The sequence below is a fragment of the Ovis canadensis genome, chromosome 2 (assembly GCF_042477335.2).
Source record: "Ovis canadensis isolate MfBH-ARS-UI-01 breed Bighorn chromosome 2, ARS-UI_OviCan_v2, whole genome shotgun sequence".
Classification (NCBI taxonomy): domain Eukaryota; kingdom Metazoa; phylum Chordata; class Mammalia; order Artiodactyla; family Bovidae; genus Ovis; species Ovis canadensis.
Genome location: NC_091246.1, coordinates 111,926,548 through 111,953,310, shown reverse-complemented (window position 1 = coordinate 111,953,310; position 26,763 = coordinate 111,926,548). Strand labels below are relative to the sequence as shown.

The following is a 26,763-nucleotide window of genomic DNA, read 5'->3' as shown; positions in this document are numbered from 1 at the left end:
TTCTCCTTTGCTTTCCCTTCTCTTCTTTTCACAACTTTTTGTTAGGCCTCCTCATACAGCCATTATGCTTTTTTGCATTTCTTTCTCTTGGGGATGGTCTTGATCACTGTCTCCTGTACTATGTCATGAACCTCTGTCCACAGTTCATCAGGCACTCTGTCTATCAGATCTAATCCCTTGAATCTGTCACTTCCACTGTATAATCATAAGAGATTTGATTTAGGTCACACCTGAATGGTCTAGTGGTTTTCCCTACTTTCCTCAATTTAAGTTTGAATTTGACAATAAGGGGTTCACGATCTGAGCCAGAGTCAGCTCCCTGGCTTGTTTTTACTGACTGTACAGACCTTCTCCACCTTTGGCTGCTGAGAATATAATCAGTCTGATTTTGGTGTAGACCATCTGGTGATGTCCACGTGTAGAGCCTTCTCTTGTATTGCTGGAAGAGGGTGTTTGCTATGACCAGTGCGTTCTCTTGGCAAAACTCTATTAGCCTTTGTCCTGCTTCATTCTGTACTCCAAGGCCAAATTTGCCTGTTACTCCAGGTGTTTCTTGACTTCCTACTTTTGTGTTCCAGTCTCCTATAATGAAAGGGACATCTTTTTCCTGTGTTAATTCTAGAAGGTCTTGTAGGTCTTCGTAGAACCATTCAACTTCAGCTTCTTTAGCATTACTGGTGGGGGCATAGACTTGGATTACTGTTATGTTAAATGGTTTGCCTTGGAAACAAACAGATCACTGTCGTTTTTGAGATTGCTTTCAAGTACTTCATTTTGGACTCTTTTTTTGTTGACTGTGATGGCTATGGTTTATTTCTTCAGGAGGCTGATTCTGATGAGAATGACGAGCTGGGTTGAGGGTGGTGAAGATGCTTTGACTGACTCTCCCACCAAGTCTGCATGCCGTTAGGCATAGAAGTTTCCTAAAAATAATGGGTTCTGTTTCAGAAAGAAGGGAGAAAGGTTTCGAGGTGGGCAGAGACAATGAGGCTCCATCACACAGATAATAATCTAACCTGACGACAATACTGGGTAATATAGTTATTTTCACTTTGGAAATAATGTAGTTATTTTCAGTTTGGAGGTACATCTGGTTGTTAATATTGAATATCTGGACATAGGGTTGGGAAAGAAAGTTAAGAACAAGAAAAAGGTTATAATTTAAAAAATTAGTTGGGAAAGAGGATGACTAAGTAGGTACACATATGTTCATTATATATGCTGTTTGTAATGCAAACTAGCCTAAATGATACTGCATCATAACAATTAAATGTAGCAGTCTAAAGTCCATTGAAAATGATGTGTCGATGCATTTAATGACCTGAAATGGTTTTTACAGTGTGTTGAGTAGTGAAAATATGCTAAGTAATGGAAAGCTTATAAATACATGTGGCTAGTTTGATTTTACCTTTTTTTTCTTGTAGAAAATGTGAAAAGCTGAAGCCAGTTGCCAGTTTAACTGTTCTCTCTTCTTTACTCAATTCCCTCTCCTTGCTTCCCCCGCAAACCTTACGTAACTGTATAGACTTGTTTCTCATCTGTTCTCTTTTCAGTCCAAGGCTTATTGCAGAAACTCCCTTGTACTTAAAACATTTTGAAACCCAGAATCTCTTTGGTTACAACTCAGATGTACTGCCGTTTAAGATTTTGCCTGTTCTTTTCAAGTTCAAAAGCCTGAGTTTGAAACTCAGAAGCTATAGTGCTGAATATTGTACTCTGATTTTCCCTGTGGTGGGAAGCATGTGCACAGAGGATGAGGAGATACTGTTGGACAAAGAACTTTGATTATTTCCAAAAGGTGTCCTGGTGTGTCTCCATCAGTGAGCACTGCACGTGCTTGGAGAGAAATCCAAGTAAATGGTGTCACTTTGTATTCCCCCAGCTCTAAGAGGAGTTGTCAAGGAGGGCAAGGAGAGGTCTTATGAGGGAGTGTGGCCTCACCCCTTGATTTGGAAAGCCCTGTTATAATTTCCTAATTTCCAATCCTTGAAATACTGTTTTAGGAAAGAAAAGGAGATGCTCTTTGCCTGTGAGAGAGCTTTGATTTTTGCTTGTGGCATTGCCTCTGTGGTGTGTGCTGTATCACACATGAAATGGAGTGGGGCGATGACGCTGGGTAACTTAACACTCCTGCTTACAAGAATTTTATTAACACAGAGATGTAAGTGATTTGTGTTTGTCTCATTTCATCATTTATAAGGTAAACTTTAAGTGAAATCTAGATTGCAGTGAATATACACAAATAATAATTAGGAATATTTAAAAACCATGGTTACTGTTAGGAAATGTAACGTCTTTGAAATTACTGCTAACATGCAACGATGTATAGGCATTTCTATGATCCTGTGAGAAACAAATGTTCCCTACCAGTTTGAAGTGGGACCCAGCCTTTCCTTTTCTTCTTTGAACTACTCAGATTTCCATGTTTGGTAGAACGAACTCTAAAAGAAAAATGTGAAATGATGTCACACACATGCTGAAGTAAAAGTTTGAAATGCCCCCCCCCTTTTTTTACATAGCCAGGTAATTCTTGAATTTTATCTAGCAATCCTAAAGCAGACTTTAAATTTTAAAACTACGTTAATTGATTTTGCATTAAGAATATGATAGATTTTTTTTTCAGTTGTCAGTTATAACGCGGTAAGAATCAGAATGCAGGGCGAGAGGTTAGAGCCAGATTGGACTGTCCGCCTTTCTCTGGAGATGCCTTTTCATCATGTGTATCAGAGCCGAAGAAATATTCTAATCAACTAGCAAAAAGTTTTTATTTTTATACCAAAATTAATCTTGGTTAATTCCAAAATCAAATTGATGTCAAGAGTCACAGAAGGACTCAGACTTCTTTTGGGAATAATTAGAGGGGAAACAGTGAATCTAAACAGATAAACATGTGGGCTCCCCTAAAGCAAGAAGACACGTCAGTACTTCTCCTGTGCGCCGGCTCTGTGTCCGGTGGAAGCAGATGGGCCTGAGGGGCCGGCTGACCTCCCAGGAGTCTGCCGGGCACACGACTGACAGGCGGAACCCTACCTGACAGGTGCCGTGGCAGCCCCAGAAGCGTCAAGGGCTGCGCCAAACGTGGCATGTTGGTGCATGGGGTCCCCCGGTATGAAAAGCTTGAATGCTTTATTTCTGATTTTCTGGAATTTTTAATTACTGTGCAGTTCTGTGTGTTCGATATTGAGGTAATTTCTACAGACGAGTGACTGGAAAGTCACTGAGGCAGGACACACAGCTTCTGTGAGTGTGTAGGGGACTAGGCCTGTGCTGCCCCTGAAAATAAGAATGCTGGTCTCTGCTCTCTCCTCCCTAGTTCAGAAGGCTGTTGGGGATACACGCTTCATTTGCTTAGTATCTTCATGCTGCAGGCAGCTGGGGATTCTTAGCCTGCGGCTCCTGACTTACTGTGTCAATGCATGTTAGGTGGTACAGAAATTTTGCTTTTGACTTTTTGTGTAGAATAGTAATAATTAAGATCAGTAATGTGTGTCTCCATCTCTACCCAGATAAGAGTGAATAGGGACAAAGTTTGAAGTTTGCAAAATATATCACAGTAGACTTAAAAATTCTTTTTCTTTTAATTTCAGACTTAGAGATGTTGAAAAATAGTGCAGAGAGTCTCATAAGCCCTTCCCCTAGATTCCTGAATGCTAGCGTTTTACCCCGTGCTTTCATCCTGTGTCTTTCTCTGTCACGTGTGCCGTTCCCTGTCACACACTGCATACACTGTTAATTGTACATATGGGATGCACCGTGTTCTTCTTCCCTGAACCCTGTAAGGGTAAGGTGCAGATGTGATGGGCCTTCCCAGGTGGCTCCGTGGTAAAGCAGCTGCCTGATGCCTGGGTCGGGAAGATCCCCTGGTGGAAGGCATGGCACCCCACTCCAGTGTTCTTGCCTGAGAGTCCCATGGACAGAGGAGCCTGGAGGGCCATCTTTGGGGTCACGAAATGTCGGACGCGACCGAGCATGCATACGTGCAGATGTGATGCGCTGCAAGTGCTGAATACTTCCGTGTGTTTCCTTGTGAAAGGATATGGAGCTCGTCCACAGCTTCAGTACAGTTTCAGAGTCAGAAGATTGGCGCCGATGCTATTACTCAGTCACTGTTCCGACGGTCCTCCGGTTTGCTGAGTGCCGCCCTGACTGTCCCTGTCCTGCACTGCCCATCCCAGGCACGGACCGAGTTCGGTTGCGCGTCTCTGCGGCCTCCTTTTATCTAGTGCAGCTAGTCTTTCATGACTGACGTTTTTGAAGATCGCAAGCCACTTACATTGTAGAATTTCCCTCCGTTTCAGTTTGTTTTGCTTATGCTTTTGGGGCAGACTACCCCAGACGTCTTCCTGAGTGGTATCATAGAGGCTCTGATGCTTCCCTCCGAAAATATCTTCAGAATGACCATTGTAAATGTTATCACACAGAAGGTGGAGCCAGAGATGCTGGAACGTGTCAGGGTACTATAAATGCTGTCATTGCTTTTACTCTCCAGTCGCTTTTTCTTAAGAAAACTTACAGCCTTTCAGTTCATTTTGACAAAGTGGAAACTACTGAATAAAATCAGGATGGGGGGAGAGAGACCTGGAGCATGTAAAGGTTGTGGTGGAGGGTTTAGGGCTTGTGTTTTACGTGAGCAGGCATGGGCCATTGAGGGATTGGGCCTTTAAACCCTTAGCCGGAATGATAAATCATTTACCCTGGAGTGCTTCTGCCAAAACGCTGAAGTCAGTTCACTACTCACGCTCCTGTTAGAATCTTACACCTTTCCAGGCCGAGCATCCAAATGTTGTAAGTGGAGAGGAAAGAGGGACTTTGTTCCATCTGGTAGAAGTAAAGAAACGCTAAGTTCATTGTAGAATATTCAGTGTTTGTTGTTGTTGAGTGGCTCAGTTGTGTCTGACTCTTTTGCGACCCCATCTGGAGCCCTGCCAGGCTCCTCTGTCCATGGAATTCTCCAGGCAAGATTACTGGAGTGGGTTACCATTTCCTCTTTCAGGGATCTTCCCAACCTACAGATCAAATCCATGTCTCTAAACAGATTATTTAATGCTGAGCCACCAGGGAAGCCCAATATTCAGTATTACATCGTTTGAGATACTAATAACCCTTTCTGTGATAATGCTTGTTTCAGCTGCCTCTTTGAATGATCAAAGAACAGAACTTGCAGCCCGGTGTAGTTTATTTGCTTCTATCTGGACAGCAATAAAACGAGTCCTTGTACTGATGGGGGGGGGGAGGGGTCTCCGAGCACCTCTCCCTCCCACTCCCGGCGGATTGAGGAGCCTCTCCTGCTCTAGCCTGGCATTGTTCACAGTGCTGGGCAAAATGCAGGTTCTGGCTTTGCCAGGGTTGTTTTTTGTGAATGACTGAACATTTCTGGTAGTTTCTTTTTAAACAAAAGAGGACAAGTTCGTTTAAACCATCAGACTGCAAGGGTAGTCTGGGAACTTTGCTGTTTGGAATTTTGGTTTTCCATAAAACCACAAAATAAACTAAATGGGTTTCTTGAGTCTCTTTTTATGGTGTTTGTTTAAACATTAGTATAGTGCCACTCCTTATATTCTGTATCAATTAGTACATTCCTGTTAAAATGACATAGTTTTAGATGTTTATTTTTTGCCATAAAATCTATTACTGCTACATAATTTGAAGATGTTAAGATCACCTGTTTGAAATTATGGGGGCTCAGATGAAAAAGAATCCGCCTGCAGTACAGGAGACCCGGGTTTGATCCCTGGGTTGGGAAAATCCCCTGGAGGAGGGCATGCAACCCACTATAGTATTCTTGCCTGGAAAATTCAGTGGGCTGAGGATCCTGGCAGGCTGCAGTCCTTGGGGCCGTAAAGAGCCAGACACAGCCAAGCACATGCACATATGTATGTGTGGGTATAGATACACCTGTGACGGCTGTGCAGAAAATTAAAGCTCCTTCTCTGCTTTTTCTAACAAATCTACTTCCCAGAGGTCACCATTATTAACATGTTGGTTCATTTCTCTGTATTTAAATATACCATAAGCATAACTTTTAACCCCAAATAAATTTAACCAAATAAACTTGCTATGCTGCCTTTGAAAATAGGGTCGGGCATTAGGAGAAATCTTGCTCTTCTTCTGTAAATAAACTGTTGCTGAAACACAGCCGTATTCACTCGTCTGTATGTTGGTAGGACTTCTTTTGCGCTGATATGGCAGGCTCAGACTCAGCGTGGCAGAGCTGCGTAGTTGCGACTGTTCGGCTTCCAGAGCCCAGCAGGTAGACTCTTTGGCTCTTTTGCTGACCCCAGTTTTAGACTGTGAGCGCTTCGGCGTTTGTTTCGCTTTCTTCCTAGAGCTCTAGTGTGGTTCTGTGCCCACACTGTGCAGTTTATGGGCTTACACAAGTGTTAGGTAGGCAGAATAGGGAAAAGGAGCCCAAATTGGCGGTGGCTGCAAGACAAGGAAGGGAAAAGCCTGCGAAAATAACAACAAAAGAAGGCCCAAGGACCAGAGTGAGGACCTCAGGTAAGACAAACAACACTCCTGCCTGGCCCAGTTTACATAGGACAGGCCCAGGGAGAGAGAAACATATAAATAGAGGAGCCAAAGCTCGCTCTCTCTCTCTGTCTCCCGCATGCTGGGGCGCTCTTCTCCTCGTGTCTTCGGATCGACGTGCCCTGATGCCTCGAAGATGGATTTCCCTGCTATCTTCTAAATAAAATAGAGCTGTCACACTGAGTTGTAACACTGATTTGTCTAAGAGCTACGACATGGTCCATTCGAGACCTGAGAGCTATAACACGGTCTACCCAAGACCTGAGAGCTGTGACACGCCGAGGGGGCTTTAATGTCCGTCACTCCAAATCTTTGCTGTGACGAGACAAAGAGCCGAGGAGCACACTCGCGTGACACAAGTGTAAGTGCAGGGAGAGTTCCTGGACTTTGCATGCTGGTTGGACAGCATGTGTGCAGCTTTCCCTTCTCAATGAGGCTGCACCGGTTGATACTGAACCTAATGATTTTGTTCCAGGACCTCTTTTCCCCATATCTTTGCCAGCTCAGTGCATTGGCCAACCTTTTAAATCTTTACCAGTCTGGTAGAGGAGAATGATGCTGTAGGTTTGCTCTGCGTTTCTTTTTTGTGTTGGATTGAATTTCTTTTCAAATTTAAGAGCCAGTTGTGTTTTTGTGAATTGTCTTTCAGTCCGCTTTCTTGTACTCTCAAGTCTGTTGCATAGTGGACACTGGCCAAATATTATGTATTGAGTTCTCGCGAGGGAACCTGCTTGCTGACACAGTTGATGTAGAAGAGCAGAGAGACTTGTCAGGGAGAGGAAGAACTTCCTCCTGGGACAGAATCTTGACTTGCAACCCACACCTCCACTGAGCATTGTCTTTTCTCCTGGACAGAAAACAGTTGCCTTTTTGCAAGGGCAATTGTAATTTTCTTCAGTGTATCTACCTTCATCTTCAATGTATCCATCTTCACCTTCAATGTATCCACCTTCAATGTATCCATCTTCAGTGTATCCTTTCAATGTATCCATCCTGTGCCCCATGTTCCCACTTTGTGGACTCTGTCCTGGCCGCTGGTAACCAGGAAGTGCTGCAGAGCTCCCTTCCCCAGGGCGCCCTCGGATGACTTAGGAAGGTGGCTTCTGTGCTCTCCTGAGAGTGGGGCAGGATGTGCCTTAGTCCTTTTCCTTACTTCCAAGTTTGAGATGCATTTTCTTAACGCTTTCCTTCCTCTGTTGATGTAACTATTTCAAGTGATCCTATGTCTTTAGGAATTACTAATGAGCTGCATAGCTGTCCATTGTCGCTCACAGAACACACTCATTGTTCCTTGTTGGCTCTGCAGGAACTCACTACACAATGACCAACGGGGGCAGCATCAGCAGCTCCACACACTTGCTGGATCTTCTGGACGAGCCCATCCCTGGGGTTGGCACCTATGATGACTTCCACACCATCGACTGGGTGCGAGAGAAGTGTAAAGACAGAGAAAGGCATCGCCGGGTACGTTTGCTCAGTAATCTTAACAGCAGCAGCACACAGAGAGATCCTTTAATAATGTTGTCTTTCTGCCAGTGATCTCAGGCTGCCAGAATGTTACAAGTACATTTAAGTAAGGTTCCACATATTATTATAAGTAGTACGTTTTTTTCTCTATACCTTTTAAAAGTTTATTGACATCCTTTATCTTTCTGGAAGGGATTTGAAGCAGCTTACAATCAAAGAAGTAGAGGAAGACAGAATAGGAGGGAAAGGCAAAGGCCTGTGAGTTGGAGAAGATCAAGCCGAGTTCAGGAGGTAGCAGTCAGCCTGGCGCTTGACTTTGAGCATCAGGCCAAAGAGGAAATGTGTTACATAATTTCATTTGTTGGAAAAAGAAGCAGCTTACTGGGGAGATAGTTTCCCGGAGCTTTGCTATTTTATCTCCGTTCTGGAGATAGTTTCCCGGAGCTTTGCTATTTTATCTCCGTTCTTGGTCTTAAATCCTGAGCTATTTCTCAAATTGAGTCCTGTGTGGACATATGGAATGTTGGTGTAAAGTACTAATCAATAAAAGAATGGCTTTTGCTTAAAAACTACAATGTATGTTATCTTTTTTGTTGTTGTTTGTGGTTTATTGATAGTGTCATTCAAAAATTTTAAGAGGAAAAAAAATCTCTTGAAAATAAAATTCCAAATTCTAAAAAGCCATTTGCAAATTTGAGCTCTGAAGTTAACTCATAGATGTAATAATAATTGCTTATACAAATGAGTTACTACCTTTCATAATAATGTTTATGTATCTATTAAACCTGAAATTGGACTTAGATTATATTGTTTATGAAAAGTACTGCTTCTGAGATTCATTAGTCACTATTCACCCTTTCTGCAAATAAGACATGACAACATGTTAGATGATAAAACTGAGAAATTTCAAAAACATACCCTTAAAAGTAACAATAACAAGCTCATTACATGTTAACACAAACAATGTTTTTATGAAAAATAGCTGTTTTCCAAGATAAACAATGCTCAGTGAGAGAGCGGCGCTGGACTGCGTCTTCATGAACCTCACTCATTACTGTCTGGTCTCCTGAGAGCCGCTGGGCTCTCTTACGCGCTGCTGCAGACTGCTGGGCGTTTCGGTTGAAGTACATGAAGAAAATCCAGCCTCACAGCCGCGTAGCTGGAAAAGCCAGGAGCATTTTAATAACCTTTTCAGGTCGATGTGGATTTTCTTCTACTGCAAGGCAGTGGCAGGGACATGTAGTTAGTTTCTTAAAGGCTAGCTGCCGTGTGTGCCCTAGACCTGCATCAGCGAAGCCCTTGTCTTTGGTCACGTTAGAATCCTCTGGTTCCCCTTGAACTTGGCGTGAACGATTCTGTCACGTTGTGCCGAGATCCTTTGGCAAATACTGATTCACTGATTCATGCAGTTCTTTGAACAGTTGACATGTTCATTGTACCGTGTCAGTATATAGTTTCAAAAAAGCCACATTTGTCAATGTCAACACTAATCTCCTCGGAAAAGTCTTTAACTATTGAGATCTATCATTCTTATAGTAATGGATATAAGTTCTCTAAAATCCTTAGTTTTATTTTGAAGCTCAAAATCGGTCATTGGAACCAAATACACATTTTTACTTGAAATGACAGGCTTACTTGGTTCGTTTTTTTGAGAAAAATACCTGTCAAATTTCCAAGTCTGAAAAACCAGAGTTCCAGTATATTTTTGTTCAAGTAAGAATGGCACTCCGTGAAAGTGGCTTATGCTGCAGGCCAAACAGACCACACAGAGGCTCTTCCTCGGGCAAGCCGCCTCCTTCACGGTGTGTGAGAGGTGCTCTGTGTGCAGTCTTTACGTGTAGTGTTCAGGAGTTGCACGTCCAGTGTTACGTTGTCCCTTTAATTTTTTAAAATACAATCATGCATATTTATATACTTATTTTTCTTAGATAAATGGGAGCATCCTATACACGTGGATGCCTTGCTTTTCTCCCCGACATGATACTGCAGTCATCTCATTCTTTTCTAATGACTACAGAGTTTCTCATGACACAGATGTAACTGCAGTTTATTTGACCAATACTGTTCTGATGAACGTTTAGATGACGTTCAAGTTTCTGCTTCATATTGTATTTTATTAAACATTACAGTTATTAAGAAAAAGCAATGTGAGGTTTATTATTTTTAAAAGGAATGTCCTACCTTCAATCCTAGAGCAAGGTGAATATCTGTAATTGGTTGCTTATAACAAAGGAGGAGTAAAATTGCCTCCTTCAGCCTTTTGAATGTGGCTTTGTGGCTTGAAATAGACCAGATGCTTGAAAGAGACCAGATCATTGAGTTCTGGCTGTAGCCCTCCCACAGGGCGGTGGAGCAGGGAGTGCCTGGCCTGAGAGTGGCCTGTGGAGCAGCCGGGCCGCAGGACAGGGAGGGGCGGGCGCGGTCGGGGGGCTTCTTGTGAAGCGCACGCTGACTGAGGGAGCAGACTGGCCCTGGGCATCTCCGGGTGAGAGCTGGCGTCAGGTCCGTCAACGGCCTCTGCCTCACGCAGTGACGGCACCCTGCCTGTGGCATCGGCACACTGGCACACTACGGGCCTGAATGTTTCGGCAGCCCCTTTATTCACAGGACTGTGTTCTGCGTTTTCGGGCCCAGTACTCTTCATCACTGCTTGCCTTTTGGGACCACTGCATGCCGCTTAACTGCTAGAACCAGAGAAAGAGCAGGGAGCGACGGCCACTTCTAGCTGTGATGTCTTATTTCTGTCACTATAAAAGGTGCATGCCAGCTAACGTCGGTGCAGTCTGAAGCAATCTAGGTCAGCGTCTGTGTGGACGGTGAGGCCCTCGCTCTCATTCTGAGGCTCTGGGTCAATGCTTGTCATCTGATTCACAGGCGCGGCAGCTGTCTGATCTGCTGTTTCTGCCCCAAACTCACTCACTCTATTGTTTAGTTGAGAAAGTACTGTTCCATGTATAGTAACTGAGGAAATTGTTGGATTCTAGAATTGTGGCTGCTACTCACGGTTTAAAGAATGAAGCATGACCATTTCTAATTTCAGATCAACAGCAAAAAGAAAGAATCAGCATGGGAGATGACGAAAAGCCTGTACGATGCGTGGTCAGGGTGGCTCGTGGTGACGCTGACAGGGTTGGCATCAGGTAAAGAGGACTGTTCATGCAATGCTGCTCTGGTTAACAGGACGATAAATAGTTCTCCCTTCCTTTTTTTTTTCTAGAAACTTTTGGATTTTTAGAAGCATTTGTTTTGTTTCTTTCCTTCCAAAAAATATCCTTAAATGTAAGAGTGGGAGGCAGGAGTCTCAGAGCTCTGGGCTTGGCTCAATCACCTTAAGTGTCCAATTTGATCTTTCTCACTCGTTGTCTTTATCTGTAAAATACTTAGTCTGCACCAGATCGTCGGTAAAGTGTATTTTACTGTTAACATCATAATAAATAGGTAATATTTATTGAGTACTTCCTATGGGTCATGCCCTGTTCCAAAAGCTTTGTGTGTGTGTAGACCTCACGGCAGTCCCGTGGTCTGACTCGTGCAGATGGGGGGCTGAGCACAGAGAGGTTAAGCGACTTGACGAGGTGTCACAGCTCGTGAGTGGGCAGGCCACGGCTAGGGCCAGACTTTAGGCTCCAGTGGGCCACAGAGTGCTCAGCAGCCCTGGGCGCGAATGGAATAGCAGTGGAAGATGTGCAAACCAGCAGGAAGGGCTGCTTTACTGACTTTGAGCTTCCACCACGGAAGAGTATGTCCTAAAGAGCATAACAGGAAAATACACAGTTGTGGAGAGAACAGAGGGAGGTCCTGAGATTCTGAGGTGTTCATGTGACCTGTTCACCTTCTTATATGAGAAGGACTTAGATTTTTACCATCAATTTGTGTATTCTTTGTATTCTGTTTCATTCCTGCCATGAGTTTCACTAAATCTAATGGTTATTCCATTATAGTGAGCTTAAGATCCTTTGTAAGTCTATGAATTGGGTTTTCAATTAAAAAACACCAGTAGAAACTCTGATGTCATAGCCAGAGATGAGGCTCTTCTGCCAAGGGACAGCCTTTGAAAGAGTCAGATACATTTAAAAAGTTACAGTCAATTTCAATGGTGTAACTAGTTTTAATTTCAAAGAAGAACAATTCTATTTTAAAGAATAGCTATTTACGGTTGTAAATATAGTGCATATAGTAGGATTTGAAAACCTTAGGTTCGTGTAGTATTTCCCATATGACCATTTATTGTAGGGCATCCCCAGCTCTCCTTGACCCTGTAAGTTGACAGTTTCGGAGGCCCCAGAAGTGGACCGTCTTCAGCGCCTCCAACATCTTTTGCAGGGGCACTGGCCGGGTTAATAGACATTGCAGCCGACTGGATGACGGACCTGAAGGAGGGTATCTGCCTGAGCGCGCTCTGGTACAACCACGAGCAGTGCTGCTGGGGGTCCAACGAAACCACGTTCGAAGAGAGGGACAAGTGTCCACAGTGGAAAACGTGGGCAGAGTTGATCATAGGCCAGGCCGAGGTGAGTCCTGCCCTGTGTCCCAGTGGATCAACAGTGAGTACAGTGAAGCCAGTCTCCAGCTCACTAACGAGCTAGAGGACTGCACCTGTCCTAAGGGGAAGCAGAGGCGTGGATGTAACAGGGTAGAATGGGAGATAGGAGACTGCACTGCTGTGAGTAGAGTTTAAGCACTGTTTCACAAGCTCTGGTGCTAGTTAACCGCATAATCACAAGCAAGGCTGCTGCGTTATGATGTAAACTGTGTTTTTATTGTGGAAATGAAGTGCGGTAGGAGCTGTATAAACAGAGGTTAATATGAAGCCAAGCTATCAAAACTGCTCATTAACATTATTATATCACAGTTGTTTGGGAAGTATAGGTTATCAAGAATTGTAAAGTAAGTCTTTTAACTGGAGATAAGTTTATAGAAATCCTTAGATTTTTCCTTGTGGCATTACAGTATTTACATAATTATTTTACTGTTGATATTTTATAAAGCACATTTAAAAGTCAGAATGTCATATATATACGTATGAAGAACGTTTTAGAAGTTAGAATAGTATATGTATATTTTATATTCATATGTTTTTGAGGAGTTATGGATATGTTTTTAGAATTTTCTTGTAGTTGAATCTTAGAGCTGGAAAGAATGAGATGGGCAGTGTACTGTCTCCCACTTTATCTCCAGAACTGCTGCAAATGAAAGCTGAGTGTGAAGGCAGTTTTGTCTTCACCAACTGTTTTCAAAAACTGGTTTGTGGGCTGGCAGAGATTGAAGTGCAGCTGAGATTCTTGGCAACAAGACTCTGGGGATCAGAAAGCAGCTAGGGAAAATATTAAATAGATTGTCTCCTTCCATGTATAGTATAAATATGTTTTAGGTTCCACTTAAGTAGTTTGCTCCGTAAAGCTGTCACAGTTGCGGCAGTAAACCATGAGCCTTTGCAGAGCTTGCCGCGAGTTGCTTCGGTGGCAAGCACTGGGGCTAGCAGTGCCCGCAGCAACTAGCGAGTTCGTTCTGTTGAACCCTTTGGTTTCAGGGTCCTGGCTCGTACATCATGAACTACATGATGTACATCTTCTGGGCCTTGAGTTTCGCCTTTCTTGCCGTCTCGCTGGTGAAGGTGTTTGCGCCATACGCCTGTGGCTCTGGGATCCCAGAGGTAAGCCCTGCAGCACTCAGTGTCTTAACATTTTGTGATCCTGATGCTTAAGTTTTTGCCCGTGGGAGGCGAGATAATGGTTTCGCTGGGGAAACAGTTTGTCTGTCATACAAGAAAGAAAATTTTTTAAATGTCCACTGATAGTAGACCTTGTTGAAAGAAATCCTTCCGCATAGTCATTTCATTGTTTTCTGGAGAGGTCGATTTTTTTTTTCTTCTCGCTTTAATGTAGTACATAACTAAACAAATATCAGCACTCAGTTAAACACCAAGAACTTGGAAAATGTCAGCTGAAATTCTTTGGTGAATTAGTTGATGTTTTTCTCTTATGAATTGGATTTGAATATATTTATTCTCTTTTTACAACTTTTTAAATTAGATAAGATAATCCTTGAATTTGGCAAATAATATTTATAGTGATTTTATACTTTAAATATTTGATCATAGTATAAAGTTGAGGTTTTACTTTTTATCAGTAATAATGTGAAGAATACATTTAGGACTGAACATGAACTTACTCCCCCCCCCCCCCTTTTTATTTTTCTGTCTTAAATAAGTTACTAGCTTTTTCTAGTGCGTAGCTTTTAAAAGCAATGTTAGTGACCGTAAAGCTGCATTAAGAACATCTTCAATACGGAACAATACCATATAGTATTCACCAGTTGTCACATATCCTTCTTAATATATAAGAAAATATTACACGTAACTAGACATTTTATTCTGAGAAGACATACTGTCTTTGAAGGCAAAATACCTTTATTTCTGACACAAGAGTGTCTGAAATGTATCTAACTGTATTGTATTTCTATAGTAGAAATATTACGATTTACCATTAGCTGGTTATGTAACTGTACCCCCTGTAACGAAGCTTGTAGCCCCTTATCATGGCCTGGTATTTCAGTTTTGTTCATGAGCTAGGGCTGCCTTATACCCTTGCAGGGGAAGAGAGTTAGAATATGTTACAGATTTATTGTATAGAGCATAATAGTTCAGACTTTCAGAAAATGAATTGTGAATCTTCCCATTGCCCACTGAAATTTGCAGTTTCTTAAAGGAAAGTAAGCTGCTTTGATCTCTCCTTTGTAGATTAAAACTATTTTGAGTGGATTCATCATCCGAGGCTACTTGGGAAAATGGACTTTAATGATTAAAACCATCACATTAGTACTGGCTGTGGCATCAGGCTTGAGTTTAGGAAAAGAAGGGCCCTTGGTCCATGTTGCCTGTTGCTGTGGAAACATCTTTTCCTACCTCTTTCCGAAGTACAGCACAAATGAAGCTAAAAAAAGAGAGGTAAGTGTATTCTGTCATTTATTTAACAGGCGAATGAATGTCCACTATATACACTTACTGCTTGAACAGTTTCACATATTTTACTGTCTACTCTTTGGGTAAATTCTGTACTCAGATTCAAATTGTAATGTGAGACTTCCTTGTACTCCTTCCCCCTTTCTGAATGGTCTCTAGAGTTGGCCTGGTGTCTGTTGGTTTCAGTAGGATTTCAGAAATATTTTCCTTTGCCTTACACCTTTCCTCCTCTGACATGTTTCCCAAATGTTGCGTTGCTTTCTCTCCTGGTTCTCCCCATCGGTGATTCTCCTGGAGTGGGGCTTCTCACCAGCTGTTTTCCTCTGGAGGAGGGGTGCCACCTCAGGGGGCTTGCAGCTCCTTAGGGAACCCAGAGGGCGTCAGACCACCTGAAGTTGATACTGGTTCACAGTGAAGGGCGGGTAGCACCTGCTTTTTACTTGGCTCTTTAGGGCAGCTTCCTTTGCCCTTTTGTTCAGGTCATCCTGAGATCGTGGAGACATTGAAACCTGATGTTTGCAGGTTGCTGTGGATATTTTCTAGAAGAAAAGTGGGCTCCTTGCACCTTCTTATTAGCTCCAGACTGTGGGAGCCCCATCCCTTCGTGTTCCCCTGTCTAGTCTGCATTTGTCAGTTCACTCCCATTACTTGCTGTTGGACCTTGACATTGTGGGGAAAAATTTGTTATTTGTTCTCTATAAGTGCAAAAATTACCTAATTAGGTAACATTATAGAAATCAACTTTACCTGGACTTTGGTGCAAACACATTGTGACGTTCATGACTTAACTTGATTCTGACACCTTGGGGTATACATGGCTGGCTTTCATGTTGATTGAAAGCATTGAGGCCTCATATTTTGATTTTCTTCCTTTGCCCACTTCTTTTGATATGTTTAAATGCTTCTTAGATACTTATGTGGAACAGATCAAAACATCTGTGAGTTGTAGTACTTAGGTGCTAGCTTGACTATAGATTCTGTTCAAGCTAGAATCAGAAGAATCTGCAAGGTGTGTTGTCTGCAGTCGTGCTGGTGGGAAAACACTGAGACATAAGCCTTGCTGCTCCCTGTCAGAGTCTGCATTCTCAGGCCAGGCACAGTTTAAGTGAAACACGAATTTGTTCATTTTTAATTTGCCAACTAGCAGCCTGACTATGGAGTTCATGCTCATAACACTTAGAATTTAATTTTTTATTATTTCAGATTTCTCTTTCAAAGATGTACAAATTCAGCGTTTGAGAAAATGCATTGGTAGCCTCAGATATTTGCTGGAGTCAAGTAGTAGAAGGAATAAAGACTCTTCGGAAAAGTGGCTAATTATGAGTAGATGCCCAGTGACTGTGTGTGTGTTTGGCTTCATGCTGGTGGGAGCTGGAGGGGGACCCTGGGTTCTGTTCCTTCCTTCCCGTGGCCTGTGTGCGGGGGCTTGGGGCGGTCAGCCTAGGCCCTCGGGGCAGCCGGGGTTTGCACCTTCACGTGAGGCTTCCATGGTGGCAGCAGCCATCTCTTCAGATGACTCAGTTGACTGAAAATGTAGGGAAACGTGATGGGTTTGTAGTTCCCTGGTCATTTCACTAGGATGTGGGCTGAAGTAATGATTAGTGATGAAACAGTGAGCCCTAAAATCTGAAGAAATGACATACTGCTTAAAAACAAACGGCTCTCCCTGAGCCCCAGTCCTGGCTTGCTGGTCTTCTCATGCAGGCATCCTGATGCTTGAATTCATTGCCTTTTCTCCTTTACATCCTGTTTACATTGGTATATCTCACGCAAATGTGTTTTGACTGAGTATTGAATATTTGAATGACTTTTAAAGCAGAAGAGAAACAAGGGGTTTTAGAAGAAGTATTTGTGTTTGCTTGGAGAGGAAGGTGACATGTGAGTTAAATTTGGAAGGGGATGTAGACACTCTGAGTACACGCAGACACTGAGTTTGGCCTGCTGAGCCTGTAAGCGTATGAAACGGCTGCGTCTTCTTCGTAGGTGCTGTCGGCTGCCTCCGCTGCAGGCGTCTCTGTGGCTTTCGGCGCGCCAATCGGAGGAGTGCTGTTCAGTCTGGAAGAGGTAGGTTAAGATGGCAGCTGCCACCAGTAATCAGATGAGGCACAGGCACCATTAAGTGTGTATTTTGGCACACTTCTCAGTCTTGTTAGCTGCTGTGATAGATACTTTGTTTTTAAGTTTTCAAATTTGTTTTTATAGTTGCTTTTCACTCTTTCTTACATTAAAAAATCGTAAAAAGTAATATGTATGTTCTTTATTGAGAAGTCTTTTAAAAAATATTATCCATATATGTGGTTATTTAAAATTAAACCTTTTTGACATGATTAAAAGTAAGTACAAATGAATTAAATAAAAAATATTTGAAACAGTCCCTATTTGCTAAATTATAGCTTTAAGATTTTTAATCAGTTTCTAAGTCATCTTTTTAACTTTTGTGTGTGATTACTTCTGTGGCTCTTATTGATGTTTAAGGAAATAATTCTAGTCACTTCAGGGGAATATTTTGTTTTTGTTCTCTCATTGGTGCTTAAGAGTTTTTACACAAAAATGTGACTCAGAAATGGTTTAAAATTTACTTTTCTCCCCCAGTTGTTTATGTTCTTTTTGCTTCAGTAGAGAAGAGAGAAATTTAATCCTTTTTTTGTGAACTAACAAGAGTGGTGGTGGTACATTTATTCTTAACTAACACGACTGAACTGAGGTGAAGCTCACTTTAAAAATAACACAATGCTAGGTATTTTAAATAGTTATTAGACAGTTATAATCAGTCGATATTATAAATTTGCAATGGTGTGATAGCCAAGGTTACTAAGATAGTGGTGTTTTTCTTACTGCATGATATGTACAGAATTATGTATAAATTCTAGCTGTAGCAAAATTTAGAGCATTGATATTTACTGCTCAAGTTATGACATATCAGAGCGGTTTTCTAAAATCTCCACATTAATTTCCCCCTTGGTTTTCTAGGTCAGCTATTACTTTCCTCTGAAGACTCTGTGGAGGTCGTTCTTTGCTGCTTTGGTGGCTGCCTTTGTTCTGAGATCCATCAATCCGTTTGGTAACAGCCGCCTGGTCCTCTTCTACGTGGAGTATCACACTCCATGGTACCTGTTTGAACTGTTTCCCTTTATCCTCCTGGGGGTGTTCGGCGGGCTCTGGGGAGCCTTCTTTATCAGGGCCAACATTGCCTGGTGTCGCCGCCGCAAGTCCACCAAGTTCGGGAAGTACCCGGTCCTCGAGGTCATCGTGGTGGCGGCCATCACCGCGGTGGTCGCCTTCCCCAACCCGTACACGCGGCTCAACACCAGCGAGCTGATCAAAGAGCTGTTCACGGACTGTGGGCCCCTGGAGTCCTCCTCCCTGTGCGACTACAGGAGCGACATGAATGCCAGCAAGATCGTGGACGACATCCCTGACCGTCCCGCGGGCCTGGGGGTGTACTCTGCCATATGGCAGCTCTGCCTGGCTCTCATATTTAAGATCATAATGACTGTGTTCACTTTTGGCATCAAGGTAAGTGTCCACGTGAGGGGGTCCTGAGGTAACCGTGGCGGGTCCAAGACTTGTACGTGGAAAGAGAAACAAAGGTTTTATCTGAAGATGATCCACAAATATAGGCTGAGGAAGCTCTTTGGGGTTTAATTTTTAGTTGTGGGAGGAAGACTTCTTCAGGATATCTTGTTGAGCACGGTGTCTGTTGCTGTGTAGCGGCTGACCCCAAACCTAGCAGCTCAAGAGAGCTGCTCGCTGTGCCCTTGCTCTTGGCTCAGCAGGTGGGGTACTCAGCTGCGAGGCTGTTTGTGGTCAGCTCTGCGGCCGTCCGCAGGCACGGCTTGGGCCGGGCGTTTCAGAGCCATCCGTGTGTCAGGCAGCAGGGCCGAGCAGGTTCCGACGGCTGGGATGAGCTGCGAGGCTGTCTGTGGTCAGTTCTGCGGCCGTCTGCAGGCACGGCTCGGGCCGGGCGTTTCAGAGCCATCCGTGTGTCAGGCAGCAGGGCCGAGCAGGTTCCAGCGGCTGGGATGGACCGCCAGGGTTCCTGCCCTGTCTGTCCATCTGTCTGTCTGTCTCCTGTCTCTGGCTTTTCCTACATGATGGCCTGGGTATGATGGGGGAGATGAGGCTGGTAGGTGCCTCTTGTGGCAGCTCAGGGTCCCCACAGTGAGGGTCCTAAGAGGACCGTTTCTAGCCCAGCCCAAGATGTCTCCTGTGCACGCCGCCTGCTGTGTTTTTTCTCTGCATATGGTCACCAAGGTCCCGGGTTCTTGGGAGGACATGCTCTCTACTTCGGGGGTGGTGTCAGAGTTGTGATCATGTTTTAAAGCCACGTATTAGCTTCCTATGGCTGCTGTGACAAATCACCACAAAATCACACACATTTAATACAGTCGCAGAGATCAGAACTCCAAATTGGATCTCGCTGGGCTGAAGTTACCAAGTACATAGGAGTGACGGAGGTTCTGGGCAAAATCAGTTTTCATGCCTTTTCCAGCCTCCAGGAGCCTTGGCCCATGGCCCCCTTCCTTCTCTTCAGAACCAGTGTGTCTGGTCATATCTCGTTTTATCTCCACATTCTCAATTTATTCTCCGCAAATTTTTCTTTCACCTTTCAAAAGCCTTTGTGATAGTTCAGGCCCATCTCATCATCCCTGATAATCTGCTTTAAGGTCAGCTGATTAACGCCCTGAACTACTCCTTGTGTGCTGCAGACCAGACTCCCAGGAAGCAGGGTGTGGCTGTCCAGTGTGGGGAGCCCAGCTCAGGATCCTGTGTCACTGCAGAGCAGGCCCTAAGACCCCCACTCCTCCACCCTGGCTGAAGCTCTGACGTGCAGGAGAATGAGATGCCTGTTTGATGCCTTCTAAGGGGCCGTTTTGGGTTGGGCTGGGGAAGGTGGTTGGTTACTCGGTAACTCAGTTGCTGGGATTGTTAGGGAGACTGCTGCCAGGGCTTGCTGCAGCTTTATTTCTGCCCTGTGAGAGGAGGGTCGTACTGCCCGTGCAGGGCAGGTGCGCGGAGACCTCGCCTCACTGAGCGTCCGCCCTGTCGCAGGTCCCATCTGGCCTGTTCATCCCCAGCATGGCCATTGGTGCCATCGCCGGCCGCATCGTGGGCATCGCGGTGGAGCAGCTGGCCTACTATCACCACGACTGGTTCATCTTCAAGGAGTGGTGTGAGGTCGGCGCTGACTGCATCACCCCCGGCCTGTACGCCATGGTCGGCGCGGCCGCGTGCCTAGGTAACGAGACGGGCGGGGCGGGGGGGGTGCAGTGTGTGTGTGTCTGCCTGGCCGGCTGAGAGTAGTGGGGTCAGGGAGGAGGGCCCAGCAGGGGCATCAGCCTGTGCAGAACTGGTTTTCACTTTACCTGTCCCTGAACACTCGTTAGTGCAAAACTGTAGGTGTGGTTAGCTTCATTTCAGTACCATGTGATGCTTTATGACAGCAAACGTCCCAGACAACAAGGCTTGTTTAGTCCTGTCTGAGGAGCTGCTTACTCTTTCCTTGGCTTACCTGTGACCTCTGGCATGGTTCCTGGGCCCACACTCCAGCAGAGCTCCGAGCACCTTCACCCCAGCTCTGTGGTGATGATTGTGCGCCATAGTAAAAGGTTTCTTTATCAGTCTGCTTCTGCTTAAGGTGCTTCAATAGCAGAAGGGGAAAAGATAGCTTTAACGAAAACCAAAACACTGGCATTACATTCCTAAGAATCTATTTCTTATCCTCTTGAACATGAAAAATTGTTACTTTTTTTATATTTAAAATGCCAGCATAATTTTGGTTATAATAGTTAGTTATACTTGGTATTTTGACTTAGTTCTGCTCAGTGAGTTAAAATTGTGTAGTTACTGATCTTCAGGTGTGTCGTAGATGAAAGTGACGGAGAGAGTGGTTCTCTCTAGAGAAGCAGATACTCATCTGTGCCATGGGGAAGTGGGGAATGACGCAGAAAGGAGTGTGAACACAGGCCCTCCTGCCACCGGGGGTTGCAGAGCCTCGAGCTGAGCGGGCAGCAGGGGCTTGGCTGGGGCGGACGTGCTGAGAGGCGCGGGCTTGGCAGGGGGTAACTTGATTCACAAGGCCAGGAGTGTGCAGACAGCAGAGCTGGGATGATGGACCTGGCATTCGTGGGGTCTGAAGAGACTGGCAGTGTTGCAGGGGAGAGCATTGTGGGCACCTCGGGAAGTGTGAGGAGTGTGATTCTCATCAGGACGAGTTTGTGTTTGGAATCCGTCAGGTCTGTAGCAGGGTTGTGGCTTTGCCACTTTCAGCATGAGGGCTCTGCAAAAGTTCCTTTACTTCTTGATCTTTTATTTTCTTCAAAATGGAAGTAGTAACTACTTGTCTCTTGCTGTTGGGGGTTATAGACAGTGATACGCATATAAAACTGTTAGCATAATACCTGATAAAATGTACGTGTAGTTAAAAATGATAGAAGCTTTTGTAAACTGCTTGGGGCATCCATAGCATAATGCAAATATGTCACATATAGTGGGTTCTTCCTGCCTTCTGTTCTTAGGCTAATAACAGAAAGTGAGGTTAAGCTAGATGCTGTATAGACTGCGATCCCCTGGTAGGATGTCAAGCAGAGAAGCAGCATGGGAGAAGTAGCACCGAGGAGAGGTTAACCTGGGAATGTGGCTGGTCAGGTGGATGGAAGGTGATGGGGGCTGTAGTCAGGGAGGGAAGATGGAACGACTCAGGTTGAGGAAGAGTCCTGAGGGCCAACTAGGCTGGTAGGAGCGAAGGTGCTGTGAAAGGGACCCCTGCACAGAGGTCTGCAGAGCAAATCTGAGCGGACGAGATGAGAGTCTCGGTGCCGGAGTAAAGGGATGAATCAGGAGTGGCCACTCGGTTGTCAGGAGGGACGTGGTGCCCGGCGGTGGCTTCAGGGAGGTTGCGTGGAGAGCCCTTTGGAGAGGAGGAGGAGTTTGGTTTTGAGTGTGTGGTGGTTTCTGCGCTAAGGGTCACCTGAAGTCTTCACAGCTGGAAATGAGGCAAGCATGACTGTAATAAGATAAGGTATGAGTAGCTGGAGATGGGGGGCAGGCAGCTCAGTGGGTGGAGAGGCCTGGGTCAGGGAAGGGTGGGGCCCTGTGGTGGTCTTTGTGGACACTGTGAATGGTTCAGAAGGCCTTTCTGAGAGTACTACAGTATTAACAGAAATCACAAGGTGTCCAAACGTTTTCACTCATTTTGAAGAGATTTAGAGGACAGATGCATTAATTTAATATTCTACCCACAGGAGTTTAATTTGTTCGTGGGTGGTAAATAAGTTAGCTATGATATGCTTCACTAAACTGTTTTAAGAGTTAACCATCAGTTTTCATGGGGTGAGGTTATGCCACTATTATAGTGTTAAACCGAAACAGCAGACCGTTTTAGCTGGTCAGCTGTGTGTGTGTTTTTTTTAAAATCTGAAGCATAACAGGTTTGAAATGTTATAAAGGAGATGGGTGTTTCTCGGGATCTTATCACAGTAGTCGTGATCTTTTTCACAAAGTTGTGTTTGTAGTTTGGGTTCACCTGCCTCGTGGAGCAGTTCTGCTGCCGTGGGTTGGGGGGGCCCCTGTGCGTCCTGACGCGGGCCCTTCCTGCTTTTCAGGTGGTGTGACGAGGATGACCGTGTCCCTGGTGGTTATCGTCTTTGAGCTCACGGGAGGCCTGGAGTACATCGTGCCCCTCATGGCTGCCGTGATGACCAGCAAATGGGTGGGCGATGCCTTCGGGAGGGAAGGCATCTATGAAGCCCACATCCGGCTGAATGGGTACCCCTTCCTGGATGCCAAAGAAGAGTTCACCCACACCACCCTGGCTGCCGATGTCATGAGACCTCGGAGGAGCGACCCCCCGCTGGCCGTGCTGACCCAGGACAACATGACGGTGGACGACATAGAGAGCATGATCAACGAGACCAGCTACAACGGCTTCCCCGTCATCATGTCCAGGGAGTCGCAGAGACTCGTGGGCTTTGCCCTCAGGAGAGACCTGACCATCGCCATAGGTACCCCTTAAAGAAACCCACACACACAGACACACGCCCATCTCTGACTGGCTGTTGGCATCTGGGCACCACGGTGGCCAGATATAAATATCTAATAGGTTTCTGAAAGAAAGGGAAACTGGAAAATATAATCTGTTGAGTTTGTGGAAGCAACTGGTATATTGTAGTATCTCTTCATCTCAGGATTTTTTTAGGAAAGGAATTTATGCTTCCATGGGTTGTTTCCCACCTAAATATTATTTGAACTTTTGATTTGGCATTATTTCGAAAGCTTGGAGTCAGACTCTTCTTGACCAGAAAAGTTCTGTTGACAATTTTCACAATAACATGAACTAGTACTGTGAGGCCTTAGTAACTGTTGAGGTATTCAGCTAAATACATTCTCATATGTGAATGCAAGTTATTGGGAATCCCATCACCTTTGGTCTGTTTCATGTCCAATCCACAGGGTATTGCTTTTTTTTTATTTTGGAACTTAGATTTATACTATTAATTTTTAATATATAGTTTCAATTGAAAAAGATAATTGAGATTTTATTTTTGGTTAAGTGCCACGATAAAAAAGAAAGTACTCCTGTATTCTGCGCGGACATTCCTGAAAATGTGTTGATAGTTTAAAGGCATTCGCCATCTGTGTTATTTTTTGGAGATAAACCATTTCTGAGGAGGAAGCCAGTTTTGTTCCTCCAAAGTTTATTTATCCCCTCTCCTTGTAGTCCTGTAGTATTGATGAGGCCAGTAAGACTTCTGCATAATCTGATTCCTTTTCTACAGTCTGACTGTTCTTCCCAAACCCCCAGAGGTGACAGAGTATTTTCGTCCAGCTGTTGCTCTGATACTCACTCCCAGTGTTCAGTAGAGGACGAGCTGAACACACAGAGCATTCAGCCTGTCCCCAAAGGTCATTCCTGGGAACCTGGCGCCTCCCTCCAGCTGACCTCTCTGGCTGCTGCAGAAGGGTTGTAAAGTATTTGAGTTCTTGCACCATTTACGAGGGAAGGCTGGATGGTGTGATGAGCAGTATTTCTCATATCAGACTGGAAGCTGTCAGCTACAAGAGCTGTTCACGCAGACAGGAGAGGAAGTCTGTAGAGCAGCCAGTTCAGCTGCGGAGATAGAGCCTGGAGGCCTCCGCAGCCCAGCGGTCCTGGCGCTGCGAGCTCTGCTGCAGGCCATGGAGTGAGGGCCCCAGTGTGTATGGCGTCGGGGCTGCGCGCAGGCGCGCCCAGCCCCGGCCGCCACCACGGCCGACGCGCCACCGGAGAAGAGCTTCCTTCTCTACTTTTTCACGCTGTAAGCTATAATAGTAAACGAAGAAGAAAAGGGTCGGAATTTTGGCGTTAGAAATTTAAAGGAAAAAGCCTCGGTTTTTGAAAGAAAAGACGGTGGTGAAGTTAAGAATTATTTGTACTCCCATTGATTCTGTGGATATATTTTAAAATATTTTTTATTACTGTCTTGGGAAATAAAATATTGGCATGACAGGCTTCAGGGACTTGGGGTGCCTTAGGTCTGTGAGTTATCAAACCCTCTTGTCAGAAAGCTTGGTTACGTTGTGGTCTGTTGTACCATACCTTAAATGTTGATGCACGTATGTTTTGCTGAAGTTTTAGTTTTTGGGAAAAATAGACCTGTGCACTAGATTTTTTATGTTATAAACAACATATTATATATGATGTAATATGTAGTTTATGTATATTTATATAAACTATAGTATGTAGTTTATGTAAGATATAGTATGTAGTTTAATATATTTATATAAGATATAATATATTGTTTATATGTATTTATATAAGATACTTCTAAAAAGACTTTAGCAAGAAAGAATGCTGGAGTAAGTCATGAGCTGTCTTGTGTCTAGAGATAGGAAAACTCAAGATTTAAAAGACCAGTTTCCCCCAGATTTATTTATAAATTCTCCATTTTCATGTTATTTTCATTAAAACTTTTTTTTTTAAGTCTATGTGTAGACGGTACATACACAAAGTTCAAATTCAGGAAGGTTAAACATGCAGTGAAAACCTCTCAGCACGACGCCACAGTCACCGGTCACCTCTGCAGGCTGGCCCTTGGGCTGCCTCCGCCGTTTCTGTGGACAGCGTTCTGAGCTCATGGACACCAGTGTGTGTTTCCCCTTCTTTTCTCCAGCAGCAGGTTGTATCGTGTGCTGCCCTGTGTCTCGTCTTTCCCACTGTACGGTGTGTTCTTGGGCCTCTCTCCAGACCATGTCACCTTTAGCAGCTTTAGCGCCACTGGGTGGAGGTGCCGTGGAACCCATCGTGATTATAAGAGGGACGCTTGAGGCGTCTCCCTTCTGCTGCTGCGATAAACACTGCTCCCTCACACAGCTGACAACCGTACACAGCTGATGTTTCCTCTGTGCACAGAAGTGGGCAAATGCTGGAAATGGAGTTGTTGAGTCAGAGAGCGACACACGCGTAATTTTGTAAGATATTTCCAGACTCTAAGCCGTGGTTCTGCCGCGTGCCCTCACCAGGAGTGAACAGCAGCTTACTGTGTTCACGTTTAGTCCAAATGGAGAGATGCGCCTCCTGCCTGTTTGGGTCCAGATGGGTTAGTAAGGCTGAACGTTGTGTGGGTTTCTCTAAAATGAAGCACAGGACTTCCCTGGTGACCCAGTGGTTAAGACTGCATGCTGCTAGTTCAGGGGGCCCAGGTTCGATCCCTGGTCAGGGAACTAGATCCCACATACCCTGCGCTGCGACCAAAAGGTTAATAAGGAAGTAAATAAAAAGCAAAACGAAGCATGTATTTAACAGTACTTCTAGAGTGAGTGGAATTGTCTTTTCTGTTTTCCACCTTAGGGTGTAAAAGTGGGCCTGCTCCTTTCCGTTTGTGTGCTAGGAACTGTGGGTTTTACAGGGAGACTGCATGTGTGAGAACTTGAATGCCGTGGACAGAGTGCCCAGGGTCAGAGAGGTGCGGGCACAGGGGCAGGCTGCCCCCTCTCCACTCGGCTCTCCCGCCCCCTCAGGTGCTTCTGTGCCGAGTAAAGCTTCAGCGCCCCCGGGGGAGGCCCTGTTCAGGCTCTCCCCGCAGCAGGGTTACCAACCCCAGACCGCGCAATGGTGCTTACTCAGGAATCCAAACGCTGGTCCCTTGACCAGTCCCTTGTGCCTCTCTTTGTAGGAGTTCAGATGAGCCTTGTACCTGCTCAGGTAGCTGAAACACCGTGCTCTGAATAGAGAGACCCGTTTGCTTCCTAAAGTAATGCAAGTCCGCCTCCTCCTGGAAGTGTGACTCTGCATCTGCATGCGCTCCTTAAAAAGGGGGTCCTGTCAAGGCTCAGGTCATTTCTGCTTCAAAGGCCTTGAATGACATTCAAGAACGATTTTTTTTTTTTTTTCCAAAAACCAAATGTAGGAGGTGTCCTGGCACTTAGTACATGTTCAGTAAGTGTGCTTGTGTCAGAAATGCTGGCCTTCATATAAAAGTGGTGTTCTCCAGACAGCACATTAGAGTCCCAGATGGACTGCCTAGGCTCGGGCCTCTGGGGCCCGTAGTAAGGGCTGTCTCCTTGCTTGTGCAGGTATAAAGGCCCATAGTTCCAGGAAAAAAGTAAATGAATTACAGTCATCGATGCGTTTTTCTAAACTCTTCTGGGATTGTTTTATCATTGGATGTATATTTAAGCAGTCTGTCTGCTTGTTGCACTGATGGTATAATATGTGCTCAGTTAAGGTTTCAGGTTGACCATTGGGGTTAGCTTTATAAAGCACTCGGAATGACTGTCATTCATGATGGGCCAGTAACCTGATGCTTCCTTGGGCAGACAACAGCTCA

General features: G+C 44.7%; 1 protein-coding gene across 8 annotated transcripts in view; it reads left to right on the top strand.

The window, feature by feature from the left end:
* The window catches only part of CLCN3 (chloride voltage-gated channel 3), a 98,027-nt gene that overhangs the window by 59,092 nt on the left and 12,172 nt on the right, over positions 1-26,763 (top strand). For all 8 annotated transcript variants that reach the window (XM_069576781.1, XM_069576778.1, XM_069576785.1 and 5 more), the window contains 9 exons: positions 7,835-7,992; positions 11,036-11,135; positions 12,319-12,506; positions 13,526-13,648; positions 14,735-14,941; positions 16,940-17,020; positions 17,927-18,472; positions 20,009-20,195; positions 22,561-22,959. In XM_069576781.1, coding sequence (XP_069432882.1) covers positions 7,835-7,992; positions 11,036-11,135; positions 12,319-12,506; positions 13,526-13,648; positions 14,735-14,941; positions 16,940-17,020; positions 17,927-18,472; positions 20,009-20,195; positions 22,561-22,959 — 1,989 coding nt within the window. The remainder of the gene's footprint in view (positions 1-7,834; positions 7,993-11,035; positions 11,136-12,318; positions 12,507-13,525; positions 13,649-14,734; positions 14,942-16,939; positions 17,021-17,926; positions 18,473-20,008; positions 20,196-22,560; positions 22,960-26,763) is intronic.